The following is a 19,576-nucleotide window of genomic DNA, read 5'->3' on the forward strand; positions in this document are numbered from 1 at the left end:
GTGTACTGCATGACCTGGGTTCAGGCTGCCATAATGTCTCAGCTGGCTGGCTGCACCCATATCTAATTGGTCTCGCTAGGGATAGCTGTATTGCCCTTTCTCTCTCTTCTCTGGCTGTAGTGATCTTTCTACATTCCTTCAGTGGCTTTCCCCTGCCCTCAACATAAACTCTGAACCCCCTGACATAGCTTTAAAGGCATTCCTTTGTCTGCTTCTGCTTACTTGATCACTAAATATCCCCACTTCTCAGCTACCTATTCCCACAGCATAACACACAAACATTTCCACTTCTCTCCAATTATGTTAGAAACATAAACGGCAGCAAGCTCGGAATTGAGTGTACTTAGCTGCTCTGGTTATCAGTTGGGATGCAAAACTGTCTACTGCTCTCAGAAAGGGAGGAGCCCAAGTATTAGGGAAACGAATGCTCCTTCTCTGCTCCTGAGCCGCTGGCTTCACTTGCTGACCCGCCAGCCCTGATGAAACCTATGCTATTCTGTTAATAGCATGGCCTAAGAGAAGTCAGTGCTATTTTCTAAATCACTTTCCAGGCTAAAGGAAAAGAAAACAATGCTTGGCTTTGGAAGCATTTCTGCACTCACATTTGAACATGGGTATGTCTGATGGGTCAGGGAATGTCAACGCAACAGATAAAGACAGTGTCAGACCACATGAGAACATGCTATTGTGTTACCAACATAGTTGCCTAGAAAGGGCAATCCTCTAAGCTGGTTTTAGATGGCTTCCATTTTTTCGAGGAATAGAGTGAGATTTAGATCTAGACTCACCCAAGTTCATGAAACACCTACTGGGTACCAGGTAACCTACTGGATACTCAATTAAGCCTCATAACACCTTGTGAGTTGGGTATTAATATCCCCACTGTTTCATAGAAGAGAGGTTAATTAACATACCACCAAGGTTACATAATGAACAAGGGAATAACTAGAACTTCAAACCCCTGTCTTCTGGCCCCAAGGTTAGTTCCTTAGCTTAGCTGTCTCCCTGGATGTAACTGTATAGGAATATAAAAGGTGCTCCCTAGCTAAAGGGCAAACTGACTTTTCTTTTTATAATCAGTGATGAGGCTGCAAAGGGGAAGAGTGATAATGCCTACCAAGCCAAAGACACTGGGGTTTTCTCACCCTGCAGATGGTATACCGGCTGGCTGAAAGACTGGACGGAGGTAGAACTCTGGAGATTTCAGGGAGAGGACCTAGCAAAAGCAAGGCATAACAACAGCAGTTACTGCTACAACAAAAGGACTTCAAAGGACAGGAGGACAGAGGAACGGTTCCGAAGCTCGCTGTGAGGGTAGAAAAAAGAGAAGCAGGCAAACTCAGTGCCTATCATTGCTAGTTTACTCCAGTGGGAGAATTGGCTAGCATTTGAATATGACAGTTATAAGATTTGAATGTTGTTGTTAGGTGCTGTCGAGTCGGTTCTGACTCATAGTGACCTTATGTACCACAGAACGAAACACTGCCCAGTCCTGCGCCATGCTCATAATCGTTACGCTTGAGCCCATTGTTGCAGCCACTATGTCAATCCATCTCGTTGAGGATCTTCCTCTTTTTCGTTGACCCTCTGCTTTACCAAGCATGATGTCCTTCTCCAGGGACTGATCCCTCCTGACAACATGTCCAAAGTATGTAAGATGTAGTCTCGCCATCACTGCTTCTAAGGAGCATTCTGGTTGTAATTCTTTCAAGACAGATTTGTTCATTCTTTTGGCAGTCCATGGTATATTCAATATTCTTTGCCAACACCACAATTCAAAGGTGTCAATTCTTCTTCTGTTTTCCTTATTCATTGCCCAGTTTTCACATGCATATGATGTGACTTAAAATACCACGGCTTGTGACATCTTTGCTTTTCAACACTTTAAAGAGGTCTTTTGCAGAGGATTTGCCCAATGCAATACGTCTTTTGATTTCTTGACTGCTGCTTCCATGGGCACTGATTATGGATCCAAGTAAAATGAAATCCTTGACATCATCAGTCTTTTCTCCATTTATCATGATGTTGCTTACTGGTCCAGTTGTGAGGATTTTTATTTTCTTTATGTTGAGGTATAATCCATACTGAAGGCTGTGGTCTTTGATCTTCATCAGCAAGTGCTTCAAGTTCTCTTCACTTTCAGCAAGCAAGGTTGTGTCATCTGCATGACGCAGGTTATTAATGAGTCTTCCTCCAATCCTGATGCCCCGTTCTTCTTCATATAGTCCAGCTTCTTGAATTATTTGCTCAGCACACCGATTGAATAGGTATGGTTAAAGGATACAACCCTGACACATACCCTTCCTGACTTTAACCGTGCAGTATCCCCTTGTTCTGTCCGAACAACTGCCTCTTGATCTATGTACAGGTTCCTCATGAGCACAATTAAGTGTTCTGGAATTCCCGTTCTTAGCAATGTTATCCATAATTTGATATGATCACATAGTCAAATGCCTTTGCATAGTCAATAAAACACAGGTAAACATCTTTTTGGTATTCTCTGCTTTCAGCCAGGATCCATCTGACATCAGCAATGATATCCCTGGTTCCACGTCCTCTTCTGAACCTGGTCTGAATTTCTGGCAGTTCCCTGTTGATATACTGCTGCAGATGCTTTTGAATGATGTTTAGCAAAATTTTACTTGTGTGTGATATTAATGATATTGTTCTATAATTTCTGCATTCAGTTGGATTGCCTTTCTTCGGAATAGGCATAAATATTGATCTCTTCCAGTCGACTGGCCAAGTAGCTATCTTCCAAATTTCTTGGCACAGATGAGCGAGCACTTTCAGAGCTGCATCTGTTTGTTGAAACATCTCAACTGATATTCTGTCAATTTCCTGGAGCCTTGTTTTTTGCCCGTGCCTTCAGTGCAGCTTGGACTTCTTCTTTCAGTACCGTTGGTTCCTGATCATATGCTACCTCCTGAAATGGCTGCATATCAACTGATTCTTTTTCATATGATGACTCTGTGTGTTCCTTCCATCTTCTTTTGATGCTTCCTGCGTCGTTTTAATATTTTCCCCATAGAATCCTTTAGTATTGCAACTCGAGGCTTGGATTTTTTCTTTAGTTCTTCCAGCTTGAGAAATGCCGCACGTGTTCTTCCCTTTTGGTTTTCTATATCCCGGTATTTGCACATGTCATTATAATACTTTACTTTGTCTTCTTGAGCCACCCTTTGAAATCTTCTGTTCAACTCTTTGACTTCATCATTTCTTCCTTTTGTTTTAGCTACTTGATGTTCAACAGCAAGTTTCAGAGTCTCTTCTGACATCCATTTTGGTCTTTTCTTTCTTTCCTGTCTTTCTAATGACCTCTTGCTTTCTTCATATATGATTTCCTTGATGTCATTCCACAACTCATCCAGTCTTCAGTCATTAGTGTTCAATGCATCAAATCTATTCTTGAGATGGTCTCTAAATTCAGGTGGGATGTACTCAAGGTCGTACTTTGGCTCTTGTGGACTTGTTCTAATTTTCTTCAGTTTCAACTTGAACTTGCAGATGAGCAATTGATGGTCTGTTCTGTAGTCGGCCCCTGGCCTTGTTCTGACTGATGATATGGAGCTTTTCCATCGTCTCTTTCCACAGATGTAGTCGATTTGATTCCTGTGTATTCCATCTGGCGAGGTCCACATGTACAGTCACCTTTTATGTCAGTGAAAAAAGGTATTTGCAATGAAGAAGTCGTTGGTCTCGCAAAATTGTATCATGCAATCTCCGGCATTGTTTCTATCATCAAGGCTGTATTTTTCAACTACAACTCTTCTTCGTTTCCAACTTTCACATTCCAATCACCAGCAATTATCAATGCATCCTTATCGCATGTTTGATCAATTTCAGACTGCAGAAGTTGGTAAAAGTCTTCAATTTCATCATCTTTGGCCTTAGTGGTTGGGGGGTAAATTTGAATAATAGTTGTATTAACTGGTCTTCCTTGTAGGCGTATGGATATAATACTATCACTGACAGTGTTGTACTTTAGGATAGATCTTGAAATGTTCTTTTTGACGATGAATGCAATGCCATTCCTCTTCAAGCTGTCATTCCCGACATAGTAGACCATATGACTGTCGAATTCAAAATGGCCAATACCAGTCCATTTTGGCTCACTAATGCCTGGGATATCAATGTTTATGCATTCCATTTCATTTTTGACAATTTCCAGTTTTCCTAGATTCATACTTTGTACATTCTGCATTCCGATTATTATGTGGATGTTTGCAGCTGTTTCTTCTCATTTTGAGTCGCGCCACATCAGCAAACGAAGGTCCCAAAAGCTGTACGCCATCCATGTCATTAAACTCGACTCTATTTGAGGAGGCAGCTCTTCCGCAGTCATCTTTTGAGAGCATTCCAACCTGGGGGGCTCATTTTTCGGCACTATATCAGACACTGTTCCACTGCTATTCATAAGGTTTTCCCTGGCTAATTCTTTTCAGAAGTAGAGTGCCAGGTCTTTCTTCCTAGTCTGTCTTAGTCTGGAAACTCAGCTGAAACCTGTCCGCCACGGGTGACCCTGCTGGTATCTGAATACCAGTGGCATGGCTTCCAGCATCACAGCAACACGCAAGCCCCTATAGTACAACAAACTGACAGACAGTGTAAAGAGGCATGTTTTAAAGAGAGGTCAGAAAAGCTGCATAACTTTCAGGTAACGATACCAAAAGAGGAAAGACCAGGCATCGTGCTAGATGCTTTTACATTTAAAAGACATTTTAAGATATAATTTTCACAACCCGGTGAGGCAAGTATAATTATTGTTACAAAATTGAAGCTCAGATGAACTAGGTAACTTGCCCAAGTCACAGTAGTTAAGTTGAAGTTTGGACTCCAGTCTGGGGGCTAACAAACCCTTGCACTTGGCACTACCCGTCATCACAACCCACCACCACCATAAACCAGAGAAACCAGAGCAGAAGGTAAGTACACTCATAGCATCTGAAGAGGTGCTCGTCACTCTCCCCAAGTTCTGTAACCTCAGTGCAAGGTTACATACATTCAGTGGCTCTGGCCATCCCTCATCTGATGTGACATCTTTAGAAGTGAAAGGGAAGCCAGCCATAAACACTGGGGGAAACCAGCATCCGGCCCTTGGCAGCCACTACGTGGAAAATCAGGGGCTGAGGTTCTTTGAGGTGTTCCCACTGCCCTCTACTGGCAAGTGGGGAGGATGTGTGAAGACAGAACAGAAGACTAAAGGTTCGTTTCAGGTTGGAAGTATCAAGAAATCATGATGTAGGACCTTTTATTAGAGAAAATTTCAAACTTATACATAGATAGGCTAGTATAACATATCTCCCCTGTACTCTTCACTTTAAAATTTATCAATTCACGGCCAATCTTGTTTCATCTATCTCTTATTCACTTCCCTCTTCTATGTATTATTTTGAAGCAAATACCAGACATCATCTCATTTCATCCATAAATATTTAAGCATGTATCTCTGAAATAAAAGGAATCTTAAAGAAAAGTCATAACATCATCATCACAACTAAAAAAACTAACAATAATTCTAATAATTCCTTATAGCATGGGAAGACAAAAATCAAAATAAGCAAATGATTGTGTCTCACCCAAGGAGGATCACGGCAAGGGAGCTGCAATCATGCAAGACAGACTAATAGCCTGAACCACTCATGCAACACAAGCGCCACATCTTCATCTTGCCAGGATATGCCAGTAAGAACACAGATTAAGTAAATATCTTCACTGGAAATGCAGAGCTACGCACCCTGGAGTGGTGGGAAAGTCTTTGGCTGAACAGCACTTGGCCCACATGCTACTGAATGTTTACTGCATCTTTGCAAAGATTCAGAAGGGCAGCACTGTGTCCTTGGGGCCAAGATGTCTGGAAGAATATCCAAGCAGCTGGGCTGTGGCATGGAGAGAGGTGTGACCACACCACCTCCCTGCACCCTGAACCTAGGGATCAGAATCAGGTTGAAAGACCACTCCCATTCTTCGGCTACTTCTGTGCCATTTATCCCCCATGTACCACAAAGCTCTATTTACACGTCTGTTTCCCCTTCTAGATTATGAGCTCCATGAAGGCAGGATGGTGTTGTGTTCCCTTTTGTATCCTGTGTGGCTAACACATGAGAGATGCTTAAGAGATGGTTAAAGGAAGAAAGACTGAACTAGAGATGCCAGTTATTTGAGAATACCAAGTGCTGGACAGGATGGGGAGAAATACAATGTTGATGGGACTATAAATCGATGTAACCACTTTAGAGGGCAATTTGGCAATAACCAATAAAGCTAAGGATGCAGATACTCTATCTCCCCAGAGAAACTGCCCAGCAAGTGCCCAAGGGGACGTGCAGAAGAGTATTCAGTGCAGCACTGCTGTAATACTGAAAAATCAGGAACAAACCGCTGTCTACCAACAGAGGGTTGGATGAATCAATTGTGGTATATTAATATGACAGAATACTACACAGCAGTTAAAATGAATGGGCTAGATCTACACTTAACATAAATTACAAAACAACATGGAGCATAGAAAGCAAGCAGCAGAATAATAAATGCAGTGTGATAACAGTTATTTAAAAAAACACATCACACATAAAAACCCCTTTATACTGTGTTGTTTATGGGATATGAACATCAAGTAAAAGTATGAAAACATGAACAGGTCAGAAACACGCCAACTTCAGAACAGTGATTACCTCTGGGAGAAAGAAAGGGAGGGAAATAAGGCTGAAAAGGGAGCATAAAGGATGTTTTGACTATCTAATATCCTAGTACCTAAGGGCGAAGCCCATGAGGCTTTTCAAATTGGAGACAGTGTCACCTGTGCAGAGAAGTGGATGCTTCTATTCCTACTGCCTTCCCTCGCAGTATCATGCATTTCGTGGAGCTGGGAGAAGGGAATCTTAATGTTTGTTGACCTTTTACCACCTGCCAAGTGCTTTATATGGATTATCTCATGCCTGGCAACAACCATTTGAGGTAGGAACTATTATTGGTCCTATTTTAAAGACAAGGTTTAAAGAAGGGTAAGTATCTTGCCCAAGGTTTTAACAGCTAGTGAGCGGGAGAATCAGGATTTGAAGTCGGGTGTGTCTGATGCTAGATCCCACTCTTAACCCCATGTTAAACTGCTTCCCTGATTTGCTGTGCCAAAAAAGCAGAGCAGAACATGGATAAGGATTTCCAAAAGAAGATGCTTTTGGGAAAAAGTGGATGGTTTTGTCACTTTCACCTAAATACTTTAGGTTTGATTTAGATTTCATTTAAAGCTTTTGTCACAGTGGAGCTGCAAACTGAAATATCATGTTTAATTTAACCAAATTCCTATTGTAAAAATTGGTGTTTGTACTGATTTTTCACTAACATGAAAAATGCTGGGATGAAGAATATCTTTTATACACAAATTGCTGTCAGCATCACTGATTATTTTTCCTAGGATAAATTCTAGAAATGGAATTACACTTTCCTGTATATTTGAAATACTTCATTTACTAATAGTGAAATTACAGGATCAAAGGAAATAAACACTGCAATAAGGTTTGCAAACATTTAGAATGTTGATGTCTAAAAGAACCTCCACAATATTTGTGTGTCACCTTTATAGTTGGATGGATATAAATTATCTGGCGTGGAACAGATTGAAGATATTTAGGAAAAGCTATAAGCTTAAAAAGCTGGGCTTGCACCAAGACTGTCTGAAAAGGGGAAAAAAATATCAAAATAAGCTTATCAGAGTGTCCCATCCCAGGTTACTCTTAATAAATTCCCAAAGAAGAAAAATAAATCAAAATGTAATTATAAATCTGAAGAACTTTAAAAATTATTGGACAAATATCAGAAGATAATTTCTTGGGTTAGAAAGATGACAGGGATTAGTCTAACCTTTGTTGTCAAAGAGATGCCCTTACACAGAAAGGTTTGCTCAAATACTTAAACCCAACTGTTTGTGGTTCATAGGAGATGCTATACATCTAAGTTTGAGTGCTTCTTTCTTTTCCTTCTAAAACCTTATGGTTTTCAATTCATATAGCTCACAGGGTGCAAGGGAAAAAATCAATGAGAAAGAAGGCAGAATCGCTTCTCAGCCTTTTGGCTCAGATCAAGGGTGAAAAAAAAAAACAGAATCATAAAGAATATTTTAAAACAGCCATGAAGTAAAACAGAACGCGGCTTAGAAATGTATACCCTAAAAAAAAACAGGATAAGTAAACCACAACGCAACTACTGACATTTAGCAATGACAGAATGCATTCATGCATCTTTGAGGAATAAAGCATAAAAGAAAAATAAAGACAGCAAAGATAACTGATTGAACACGTACAGCATAGTTTACTAAGTCCCCAAACTTGACAAAATGACAGCAAAAGGATTTGTTAAAAGCTGTAAGCCAACAAGGGCATAAAATAGCATACAAATTTTGGAAGCTGGATACTAAATAGATGACACTGACTTAGTGCACTTAAACCAAACCTGATGCCACTGAGTAGATTCCGACTCTTAGCGACCCTATAGGACAGGGTAGAACTGCCCCACAGGGTTTGCAAAGCTGTAAATCTTTACAGAAGCAGACTGCCACATCTTTCTCCTGTGGAGTGGCTGGTGGATTCAAACCATCAACCTTTTGGTTAGTGGCCCAGTGGTTTCACCACCGTGCAACCAAGGCCCCTTATTAGTGCACTGGGGAAACCAAATTCTAAGCCAGAAGAGGAGAAAGCCAAGAAGTGGCCTGATTTACCCAGTAGAGCTCCCCAAAGGTTCAGGAATTAGTGCACCCTGGCATCTTTGGAAGTAGAGGTGAAGGTGGGCCTGGAAAGAAGAGGATGAGTTGAAAGTCTGCATAAGAAGTAGTTACCCACAAATTCCCTGCCGCACTCGGAGCAGGCGGGTAACTGTACATCCTCTAAGAGATCACTGGAGGTTCATTCTCTGGAGACGGTAAAATAGAGGGTTTCTGTAATACTGGATACCAGGTACATTTGAGGACAGTGGTAACATGCTAAAAGAAAAAAGACAAAAACCGACCAACCAACCAAAACAAACAAACAACACACACACTTCAGGAAAAAAAAAAAGAAACTTAGAGGAAACAGAGACCATGAAGGGAGATGATAACTTCTAAAAAACTAACCTTCATATGGTTAGGAATAAGAGAAGATATTTTAACCCTAAACAAGAATAGGATGCCATGAAATAAAAAAAGGAACATTTTGAGAACAAAAAAGAAGAGCTCCTGGAAATTAAAAACACAATAGCAGAAACAAAAAACTCAATAGAAGGGCTGGCACCTAAAGTTGAAAAAATCTCCCAGAAAGCAGATCAAAAGGACAAAGAGATTAAAATAGGAAACAAAGAAAACCAAAGGATCATTCTAGGAAGTCCAATATCTGAATAAACAAGGTTCCAGAAAAAGAACAGAGAGACAGATGGGAGGATATCAAAGAAATAATATAAGAAAATTTCCCAGAATTGAAAAATATGAGTTTTAAACTGAAAGGGCAATGAGTCCCCAGTGTAATAGATGGAAACAGACTTCCATCAAGGCACATCATGAACAATTTCAGAACCCTTGGGAAAAACAGAAGGCCTAATAAGCTTCCAGAAAGAAAGAACGTACACAAAGGAATAAGAATCGGAAAGGTTTTGGATGTTGACAGTGACCCTGGAAGTGAATTCTAACGGAAAATGATTCTTAATCTATACCCAGCATAAGTATCAATTATATGTGAGGGTAGACTAGAGATATTTTCATACATGCATGGTCTCCAAATTTACCTCCCATGCACTCTTTCTCAGGACATTACTGGATGATCTGCTTCTCCAAAATAAGAGTGTACACCAAGGAAGTAAAAGACACGAAATGCAGGAAACAGGGGATCCAACACAGGAAAGAGGTGAAGACAATCTCCATGGGAAAAGAAAGTTGTGCAGGAAAGGAAAAGTATATCACCTGGCCCCCCTATATATCACATTGCTGTTGTTAGCTGCTGTCTAGTCAGCCCGACTCACGGCAACCTCATGCACAATGAAACTAAACACTGTCCAGTCCTGCACTAGCCTCATGATCTGTTGCGGATTGAGTTGTTGTGATCAATAGGGTTTCGTCATCGGCTGATTTTTGGAAGTAGATTGCCAGGCCTTTCTTCCCAGTCTTAGTCTGGAAGTACTGCTGAAACCCCTTCATCATCACAACATGCAAGCACCACTGACAGATGAGTGGTGGCTGCACATGAGGTGCACTGGCCAAGAATCCAACCGGGGTCTCTGGTATGGAAGGTGAGAACTCTACCACTGAACCACCAGTGCTTCAATGAATCATATTAGCATAACCATAATAATGCCAATACTGAATACTGACTTAACCAAAATTAAAATACAACTACGGTGAAACTTGTCAGGGCTGGAAATCAACTTGTTTTTTCAGGTCTCACAAGTTTTCCACTTTTGACAGGGTACAGTCTTACCACTTTTCTATCACTCATTTAAGTGGAAAATATTTGAGTTTTCCTTTTCTGACAGGTTTCTGCCTTATGCAGGTTCTGGCTTTTCAGGTTTTACTGTATATAGTTGTATATACAATACAACTGTAATACAAAATTGTAATATACAACTATATTACAATACAACATAGAGGGATGAGGGGGTGAGTATGTGCGGTGAGGGTGGGTGAGAGAGTGGAATTCTAATCTTCCATAGTGAGAAGTCTATGATGTCTAAAATGGAAAAACAGACAGTAGTAATATAAGTTTATAGTTTAGAGAAATGGTAGTAAAAACTAAAATAATCAATTAAGAGAGTTGGAGGCAGTTGTCTCTGAAGAGGGGGAAGTAGGGGAAGAAGAGTAAGATGCTGCTGTTTTTGCAACTACATGAATGTGTAATGACAAGTATAAAAAACATGAGGGAAAAACTGCATGCAAGGACTTATTCCCCAATGTTAGAGGAGCAGTAAAGCTTTCCAATGAAGTTCCTCGGTAGCATAAATGGTTTAGCACTTGACTACTAGCTGAAAGGTTGGCGATTCAAACCCACCCAGACACACCTTGGAAAAAAGGCCTAGCATCTCTGAAGGAAAACCCAATGGAGCAATTCTACTCTGCACCCATGAGGTCGCCATGAGTAGGAATCCACTGCAAGGCAACCAACAACAACAACAAAGCCTTCCAGGAGTACTTCAAATGGTTTGCATTTTCTAGACACCAAATGACAATGCTGTTCTGCCTCATATGTTGCAATATCCCAGTTTATGACCATCACAATTCAGCATTTCACAAGTTCTTAGAGGATGCAGATAAATCTTTACATTTTAACCAGGCATGTTGAAGCCACTGAAACCAGCAGGTACATCAAGCATGGACTTTCTCAAGTTCTTACCAGCAGTAAAAATGCCCTTGGTGCTCTGTCTCACACTGGAGGGTCTCACGATTGCTGAAAGGCCTGGGAGAAGAAAACAAAAAACACACCCCAAAGCAGATGTTAGCCGTCCATAGAGTTAAACCCGGACCTAGACGTTCTTTCCAGGTATCTAGGAAAGCTGGTGTCCTAGACTGACAGTGACAAGGGCACCAGGAGTAACAGCTGGGAGACTGGAGCTGCACAGGCCCTGACTGAGCACCCTAGGCCTCCTCATCTGGAAACCCAGGCTGGGGGGTAGGTCACCCTCACAGGACACTTTATCACTTTGAGACTGTTTAAAGCTGCTGGTTCTCAATTCCAAGATATAAACAAATAAAAAACACATTCTGTCTCCGAGAGAAACTTTCATTCTGAAAATATTTGCACAGGATTCCTCAGAGAGGAGCAACAAGTCTTCCATGCCCTCAGAAAGGCAGCAGACATTACACTTTTAACAGGACCACATTAAAACTAAAACAAACCAACATGTCTCCCACAGACTTATCTTCAGAATAGGTACGTGGTTACCTATATATTTGCTCCGAAAATCTGGGGCTGGTCCAGGAGATGGTGAGAAGGGTGCCTGTATATTGTAGCTAATGTTCAGATGTGGTTTAATGTTCAATATCATTACTGTAATTGCATCTTGCCCAGTGGCTTGAGCCCTAGAGGAGCTCAGTAAATATTTACTAGAGGAAAACAGGAGAATGTACTCATCTGAGGGAGGCAGTCATCTCCAATTTCATAATTATTTCTTTACTGACTGACCTCATAAATCACCATTAACACCTGAAAGGGAAGCAGGTCTCTGATGGGAAGGTTCAGATTTTTTGTTAAACATTAGGAGGCCCTGCGGATACGGCTGTGAAGCATGGGCTGTGGCAGAGGGCATCTGGTGAACACAGTATGAAACATATCAGATTGGCATCGCTGGATGAAAGCTGTGTTCTCAACGTTATAAAAACATTAAAAGCATCACCAGTCTCCTTCCGTCTCAGACCACCATGAAGAACATAGATATGTCTTTTAAGTAACTTCTAGAAGTTATGCTCTTGGAACCAAAAGAAACATTGTTTCCCCTTTTGACAGTGATTTAGGATCCAGGAATCTAAAAATAGAAGTATTTATATCCTACTTAAAACAAGTGAAAATTTAGATTTGAAAAACCCTGGACTGTCAGTGCTTTCTTCTTAGAGGAAATCTCTTGATCTCACGAGGCAAGAAAGAATAAACACAAGTCTCAGTTCCAAAGTTTGCTTTTACCCATGGCCAGCAAGTTTGTAAGCATACCTAGTCGCACTACCTCTGAACAGTCAGGATCATTAGCAAGTTGGAATAAAGTTTCTTCCACATCTCTGTTTTTTCCAGGAGGGTCCATAATATGATTTATTTGTTGCTGTAAGGTTTTGGGCAATGCCATTAGCTGAGTGAATTGTCCTTCTGGGCTTTTATCTAGCTGGAAGAAAAAAAAAAAAAAAGATGACATCTGTGGAAAGTGCTTTAAATTCTATAAATATTCAAAGGCACAATGGCTTCTCTTTAAAATTACATAAACATAGATGTGCCCACACCTTGGACTCTGCAGCCTGCTAAGGAGATACTCTCTCTCTCCTCTCTGAAGCTGAATGTGTAAAAGGTTCCAGACTCTCAGTCCCTTTAAAAAAGGCAAGTCTTTTTCTATAATATTCCATTTCTACACAAGAAAAGGATAGAAACCTCTTTCAAGATGAATTTCTGATGTTTAAAATCTCTATTTGTCTTAAACCCAGCAGTTAAAGGAAGTAGGGCTGCAGCTAACATGCACTGAGGCCTCATCAAATCCAGGCATTCAAATTATCCCTCCCATTCTAAAGATGGGGAAACTGAGTAACTTGCCCAGGATCATAGTCAAGGAGAGAGAGTAGCATTTGAATTTCTGTCTCCTGCCTCTGAGGTCTTTTACATACCATGCTGTATGTCACAAACTATAGGAATAAATTGGTGACAAAGACTAATCTTGTTCACTTTTTAATCCCCTGGTCATAGAAGGTACTCAAAAATGTTAGTTCAATAAGAGAATGAATAACTGCATCAATAAAACTTAGTTGTCATTATTTGTTAAACAGGAGTAAGTTGCAACAGTGATTTCTGTTCTCAAAGTATTCTAAAATACATCCAGGTGAAAGATAAATTCAGAAATAAAACAGATACAAAAACATGCATCGGACTTTCCTTGGAAACCTCTGAATCGAAAGTTAGCTGCAGAGCTGAGGCCAGAGCCCAGCTTCCCTAACTCCTAGTCTAAGATACTTTACTATGTGGAATTACATTTTGTAAAAATTCTGTAAACACTTGACTGCATGCTGAATTAGAACCAGTAACACTGCCCTCAACAGCTCATCACGTTATTTTCCAAGCAAGATTTTGTCTTGTATTCTTTTAACAAATGTTTAGGTTTTCACTCCAGCTAATAGAAAGAAAAATTAAGAAAAATGAATGCATTACACATTTGATTCAGATGTTCCAGATATTACTACCTTTCTTAATAATTAGAACTTATTCTACCAGTTTTTCATTCAATAAATTTTTATTGAGTACATACCAATGTCTAGATTTCTAGTTTTGTCTATAAAAATCTATGCAAAGAATAAGAAAATGCTATTATTTAGTGACTCTAAAGGTAGAGGGGTGTTTTTTACTTGGCTATTCAAAGCTTGTTCATTAGGACAGTTCTAAATTCACAGGCTCCATCCTCTATTTAGCTTTGGCTATATAAATGACAAACATAATTGTGGCTATATATGTAAAATATCCTAGCGATTACATTTATGAACTTATGTTTTGGGCCAAGTATTGAGATTTGTCAGGAGCCCTAGTAGCACAGTGGTTCAGTGCTCGGCTACTGAAAGGTTGGCAGTTTGAACTCACCAGCCACTCTGAGGGAGAAAGATGTGGCAGTCTCCTTCCATAAATATTACAACATTAGAAACCCTATGGGGCAGTTCTGCTTTGTCCTATAGGGTCACTATGAGTTGGAATTGACTCAATGGGCAATGGGTTGTTTCTTTTTTTTTTAACTGAGACTAGCCCAAGGATCTTATATTTCATTCATGCTTTACCTATGAAACTTCTAGGAATTTTAGAGATGCTAAAATGGCTTGAGTAATATGAGGAATTAGAAAATAATATTTGCCATTGCTTTCTTTTGAAAAAAGAATGCTCTGAAATTTTTACTTGAAGGTATGTGTCTGAAGACAAAATACTAGGTGACATGTTCAAACAAATTGCTAAATTCTGATTTTTGTTACTCTTTAATTCTCATTAAAACATGAAAATGACACCATTCAGTTAAACTGTGAGAGTCAAATTTTAAAAGTAGATATGAAAAAGGTCACATATTGTACGAGTCCATTTATATGAAATGTCCAGAACAGGCAAATCCGTAGAGACAGACGACAGATTAGTGGCTGCCAGTGGCTGGTGGGAGGCAAGAGCTGGGGAGTGACTGGTAATGGGTACAAGGTTTCTTTTTTGGGGGAAGGAAATGTTCTAAAATTAGATTGTGGCGATGGTTGTACAACTTTGTGAATATGCTAAAAACCACTGAATTGCATACTTTAAAAGGGTGAATTTGAAGGTATGTGAGTTATATCTTATAAGGCTGGTACGAAAAAAGCAAACGGGGTCATATGATAGTGGACACTGCGGTACACCACCCAGATCCCGCCTTCAAGACCAAGGCACTCGTTTCACTAGCTGCTGGGAAAGTTAGCTGAGTCCCTCCCAGAACTGTCCTCAGCCGAAGGGAGCTGCCTGTATCCAATGACTGGAAAATGCCAGAGTACAAGAGCCTGCCCTCTGTCCCTCTGGCCAAGAGAGTAAATAAAAAATAAAACTGCACCCCGGGAGGAATGGCAGAGATTAGTGTAACTGGTAGACCTAAAGGATGTAGGGGTGATGGTCCCATCATATCTCCATTAAACTCATCAGTTTGGCCCTTACAAAAACCAAATGGATCCTGGCAGATTATAGTGGACTACTACAAACTCATCCCAATAGTAGCCCCAATTGCATCTGCTGTGCCAGATGTGGTGAATATGTTAGAATAGGTATATGGATGGGGCCCCGGGGCAGGCAAATGAATCCTTTCCATCCCTGTTAGGGAGGAGGACGAGAAGCAGCTCACATTCATATGGAACAGACAACAGGATACCTTACGGTCTTGCCTCAAGGCTATGCTAACCCCTGCATCCTCTGTTATAAGATATTCAAAGGAAACTGGATTACTTGGACATTCTGTATATCACATTGGTCTACTATACCAATGACATATTGTTACTGTCATCTGCTGCACAATAAGGGCAAGTACACAGGAGGCCTTAGTAAGATACATGTACTCCTGAAGGTAGGAGATAAGCCCTATGAAGTTTCAGAAGTCCACTACATCAGTGAAGTTTTTAGGGATCGAGTAGTCTGGAGCATGCTGGGACATCCCTCCAAAGCAAAGGTCAATTATTGTATCTCACACCTCTCACCACTAAGAAAGAAGCACAAAGGCCTAGTTGGCCTCTTCAGGTTCTGGAGGCAGCGTATTTCACAACTGGCAATAATTCTCAGACTCATTTACCAAGTGACACGAAAGGATTCCAGCTTTGTGAGGGTCCTACATAGAGCATAAAAGAGCTCTGCAATAGAGCTAGACACTGTGTATGAAACCCTGCACTTGGACCATACAATCTTGCAGACCCCATGGTACTAGAGGAATATGAAGAGTGAAAAGCAGTCACACAGAACTTACAGTGGGCCTCCAGTGGGAGAATCACAATGTGGACTGCTAGGGTTCTGGAGCATGGCCATGCCATCTACAAGAGAGAATCACATGCTATTTGAAAATCAGCTCCTAGGTACTGGGCCCCAATGGAGACAGAGCTGCTGATCATGGGACATAAAATGACCACATGGCCAGAACTGCCGTCACAAGCTGGGATCTGTCAGATTCACCAAGTCATAAGGTCAGGCAGGCTTAACAGCAATCCACTGTGAGATGGAAGAGGCACATCAGGACTGGATGTGAGCAAGGCCAGAGAGCACATGTGAGCCGCACAAGCAGGAAATCTAGACCCTCACAATATCCACACTGCTGCCCCAGCGCCTGTCAGCTCATGCCGATGGCTACACAGAGGCTCCCCTGTGACTTGTTTTGGAGGATGTTTTGGATTGTGTCCCTCAAAAATATGTGTTGAATTTACCTGTAGATGTAACCATTCCACTTGGGAACGTGCAGCAATGTGTCCTGACTGGAAGTGACACATATTCTGAGCAGGTTTTGCCTTTCCTGCCCTCAGTACAGCCAGCACCACTGTATAAGGGCTTAAAGAAGGTCTGACTCACCAACATGGTGTACCATATACATCACTTATGGGACCCACTTTAGAGCAAAGAGGTGAAGTAAGGGGCACAGGACCATGGCTCCACTGCTCCTACCACATACAGCACCAAAGCCACCAGCCTGTAGAGCAGCGGTTCTCAAAGGAGGGTGATTTTTGCCACCCACAGGATATTTGGTAATGTCTAGAGACATTTTTGGTTGTCACAAGTGGGGTGCGGGGAGTGCTCCTGGTATCTAATGGGTGGGGGACAGTCTATAATATACAAGATAGCCATCCCACAACAAAGAATGATCTGGTCTAAAATGTCGGCAGTGCTCCTGTTGAGAACCCTATGACAGAGCAATGGAGGAACATCTGAGGCACCAGCTTGGAGATGCTGCCCTGTGAGGATGGGGTATTATCCTTCAGGATGTGAGATATGTCCTAAATTAATGACCATTACATGGTGCTAGGTTCCCAAATGATAGAATACATGGATCTGGGAACCAAGGGGTAGAAGGAAAAGTGGACTTGCTATCACTCCCAGTGACCCACTTGGAAAATTTGTGCTTCCCATCCCTGCAACTTTAGGTCTCAGTTTCCAAAGGAGCAATGCTTCTAACAGAGGGCACAGTAAACATCTCATTAAGCTTTAAGCTATGTCTGTCACTCGGTCACTTCAGACTCCCATGCCAAGAGTCCAGCAGACAAAGAAATGAGTCACCATATTGACAGGAGTAATTGACCCTGGTATTCAGGAGGTAGGGCTGCCATTACACCTTAGCAGTACCCCTTGCCCCATTTTGCTGGTAAATGGACACATGCAGTAGCCACAAAGCAAGATAAGCATGGTGACCAGAGTCTGAGACTCCTCAGAGATGAGGATCAGGGCCACCTCACCTAGACCAGCAGAAGTGCTGGCTGAGGGTGAGGGAAATCTAGAATGGGTAGTAGAGGAGGGAGATGATGAGTGTCAGTTACAGCCTCAAGATCAGCTGCAACGTTGGGGATTGTAGTTCGATCCACTAATCATGTTCTTATGTTTCCCCAGGAAAAGAAACCAATTAGAATCCAGATCACATAGGCTTTTGTAGGTCACAGTGAGGAGTTTGGATAAATTCATTTTCATGGTTAAATGAACTTTCCAGCCCTTGCCCTTGCTCAGTTTCTCAGAAGTTGGCAGCTAGGCATATTCTTCTTCCCTACCCTCTAGTCAGGGAGTAGTTGTTTCTCTGGAGAAATGCTGTAGATACTGCCATTTGGGGTCTTCCAATGAAACAGTCAGGGCTGGAAAGAAGGTAATCTGAGGTTTCATCCATTTTTGATTGGTGAAAACAAGTCTCCCTCCTACTTCTGTCCCTTGTTCCCTCCCCCAAAGGCAGCCCCTTATTACTAATTTCTTGTGCTACCTTTCAGCATTATTCTAAGTATACAGAAGCATATGCTTATGTACAATATTCACTTTTTTATATACATAAATGTTATCACACTACTCATACTGTTCTACCCCTTACTTTTTCCCTTAAAATACCTCTTGTCTTAGAAACAACGTAAATTATTTTCCATATACAGCTTACCTCCAGTCTGCCTTGTTGTATTTTATGCACCACTTGGGGATTCTCCTGTAGTATGGTGCCATAGAGCTCACGAAAGTGAACTATGTTGGGCTTCACAATATTCAACACTTTTGTCTTATCTTCTCCAACCACCATCCGAAAGTCACCTAGTCAAAACAAACAGAAAAACAAATCTTCCATTGAGAATCCACAAGCAGTCCCCACACTGATTCTGCACTAGTTCCCCTGGCAGGATCCCTCCCCAAAACATTTCTTTTTCCTCCTTAAAGCCATGCACACATTACCCAAGGAAAGAAGGGACTGGTTTGGGGGAAAAGAGGGGACCTGTAGGTGACACACAGCTTCAGTTAAAATACAGTTAGCCAAATACAAAAGGTTATCTTCATCCAGAAGCCAGATTTTTTGTTTGCTTGTTTTTTTTTTTTGGCCAGTGCAGAAGCTCTGGTACTTGTAAATTTTCATTTTATGAACAAAACTCTGCCTGCAAGCAATCAGGGGGACAGTAGTTGTGCACTGCCACTTGTCCTTGCTATTGCTTACTCATCTTTGACCTGTTTAATGTGTTTGCATAAGGGTTTTGAGGTGCTTTATGAATATTATTAACCTTATTATGTTTGATAATGGCAAGAGCAGTGAGGGTTAAAAATCCTAGCAAGAAAAGTTTACTTTCAAGATGAAACTGAAAGCAGATATAAGTTCAAAAATTGCAAGTGGTGAAAAATGAAGGATATTGCATTGGCCTATGGGATGACTTGAGCTGAAAAAAAAAAATATATACAGAAGGACAGAGCAACTTTTAAAACAAGTGAAAAGTGCCCTACCCGTGCCATTGACAAACATCAGCAAGATGTTGGGGAAAAAAGGGTTAAAATAGGAAAACATGAATGAATCCCTATCAAAAAAAAAACCAAACCCATTGCCGCTGAATTGATTCCAACTCGTAGAGACCCTATGGGACAGAGTAGAACTGCCCCACAGGGTTTCCAAGGAGTGCCTGGTAGATTCAAACTACCGACCTTTTTGGTTAGCAGCAGTAGCACTTAACCAGTACACCACCAGAGTTTCCGAATGCCTGTTGGGCCAATGTTAATTCAAAAGAGCTTATACACATGTATGGGAAGTTCCAAGGTTAAGCTTAGTGAAAGGAGTACAGCTGAAACATTTGTTGGATGGTTACAAAGATATAAAGTCTGTTTGGGTGAGTACTGGCAAGTATAGGCAGACACCTCAGCTTCTAAGAAAGCCCCTGTAACTAGGTGACTGTGATCACCTCCATGATAGG

The 19,576-nt window shown here is 41.1% G+C and overlaps 1 protein-coding gene across 3 annotated transcripts in view; it reads right to left on the bottom strand.

Moving 5' to 3' along the window:
• Positions 1 to 19,576, bottom strand: part of TAMM41 (TAM41 mitochondrial translocator assembly and maintenance homolog) — a 65,769-nt gene that overhangs the window by 5,701 nt on the left and 40,492 nt on the right. For all 3 annotated transcript variants that reach the window (XM_023739669.1, XM_023739628.1, XM_012554297.2), the window contains 3 exons: positions 18,295 to 18,440; positions 12,660 to 12,825; positions 11,349 to 11,411 (listed from right to left, as the gene is read on the bottom strand). In XM_023739669.1, the coding sequence (XP_023595437.1) occupies positions 11,349 to 11,411; positions 12,660 to 12,825; positions 18,295 to 18,440 (375 nt within the window). The remainder of the gene's footprint in view (positions 1 to 11,348; positions 11,412 to 12,659; positions 12,826 to 18,294; positions 18,441 to 19,576) is intronic.

This window comes from Trichechus manatus, unplaced genomic scaffold (assembly GCF_000243295.1).
Source record: "Trichechus manatus latirostris isolate Lorelei unplaced genomic scaffold, TriManLat1.0 scaffold00001, whole genome shotgun sequence".
In the NCBI taxonomy this organism is placed as follows: domain Eukaryota; kingdom Metazoa; phylum Chordata; class Mammalia; order Sirenia; family Trichechidae; genus Trichechus; species Trichechus manatus.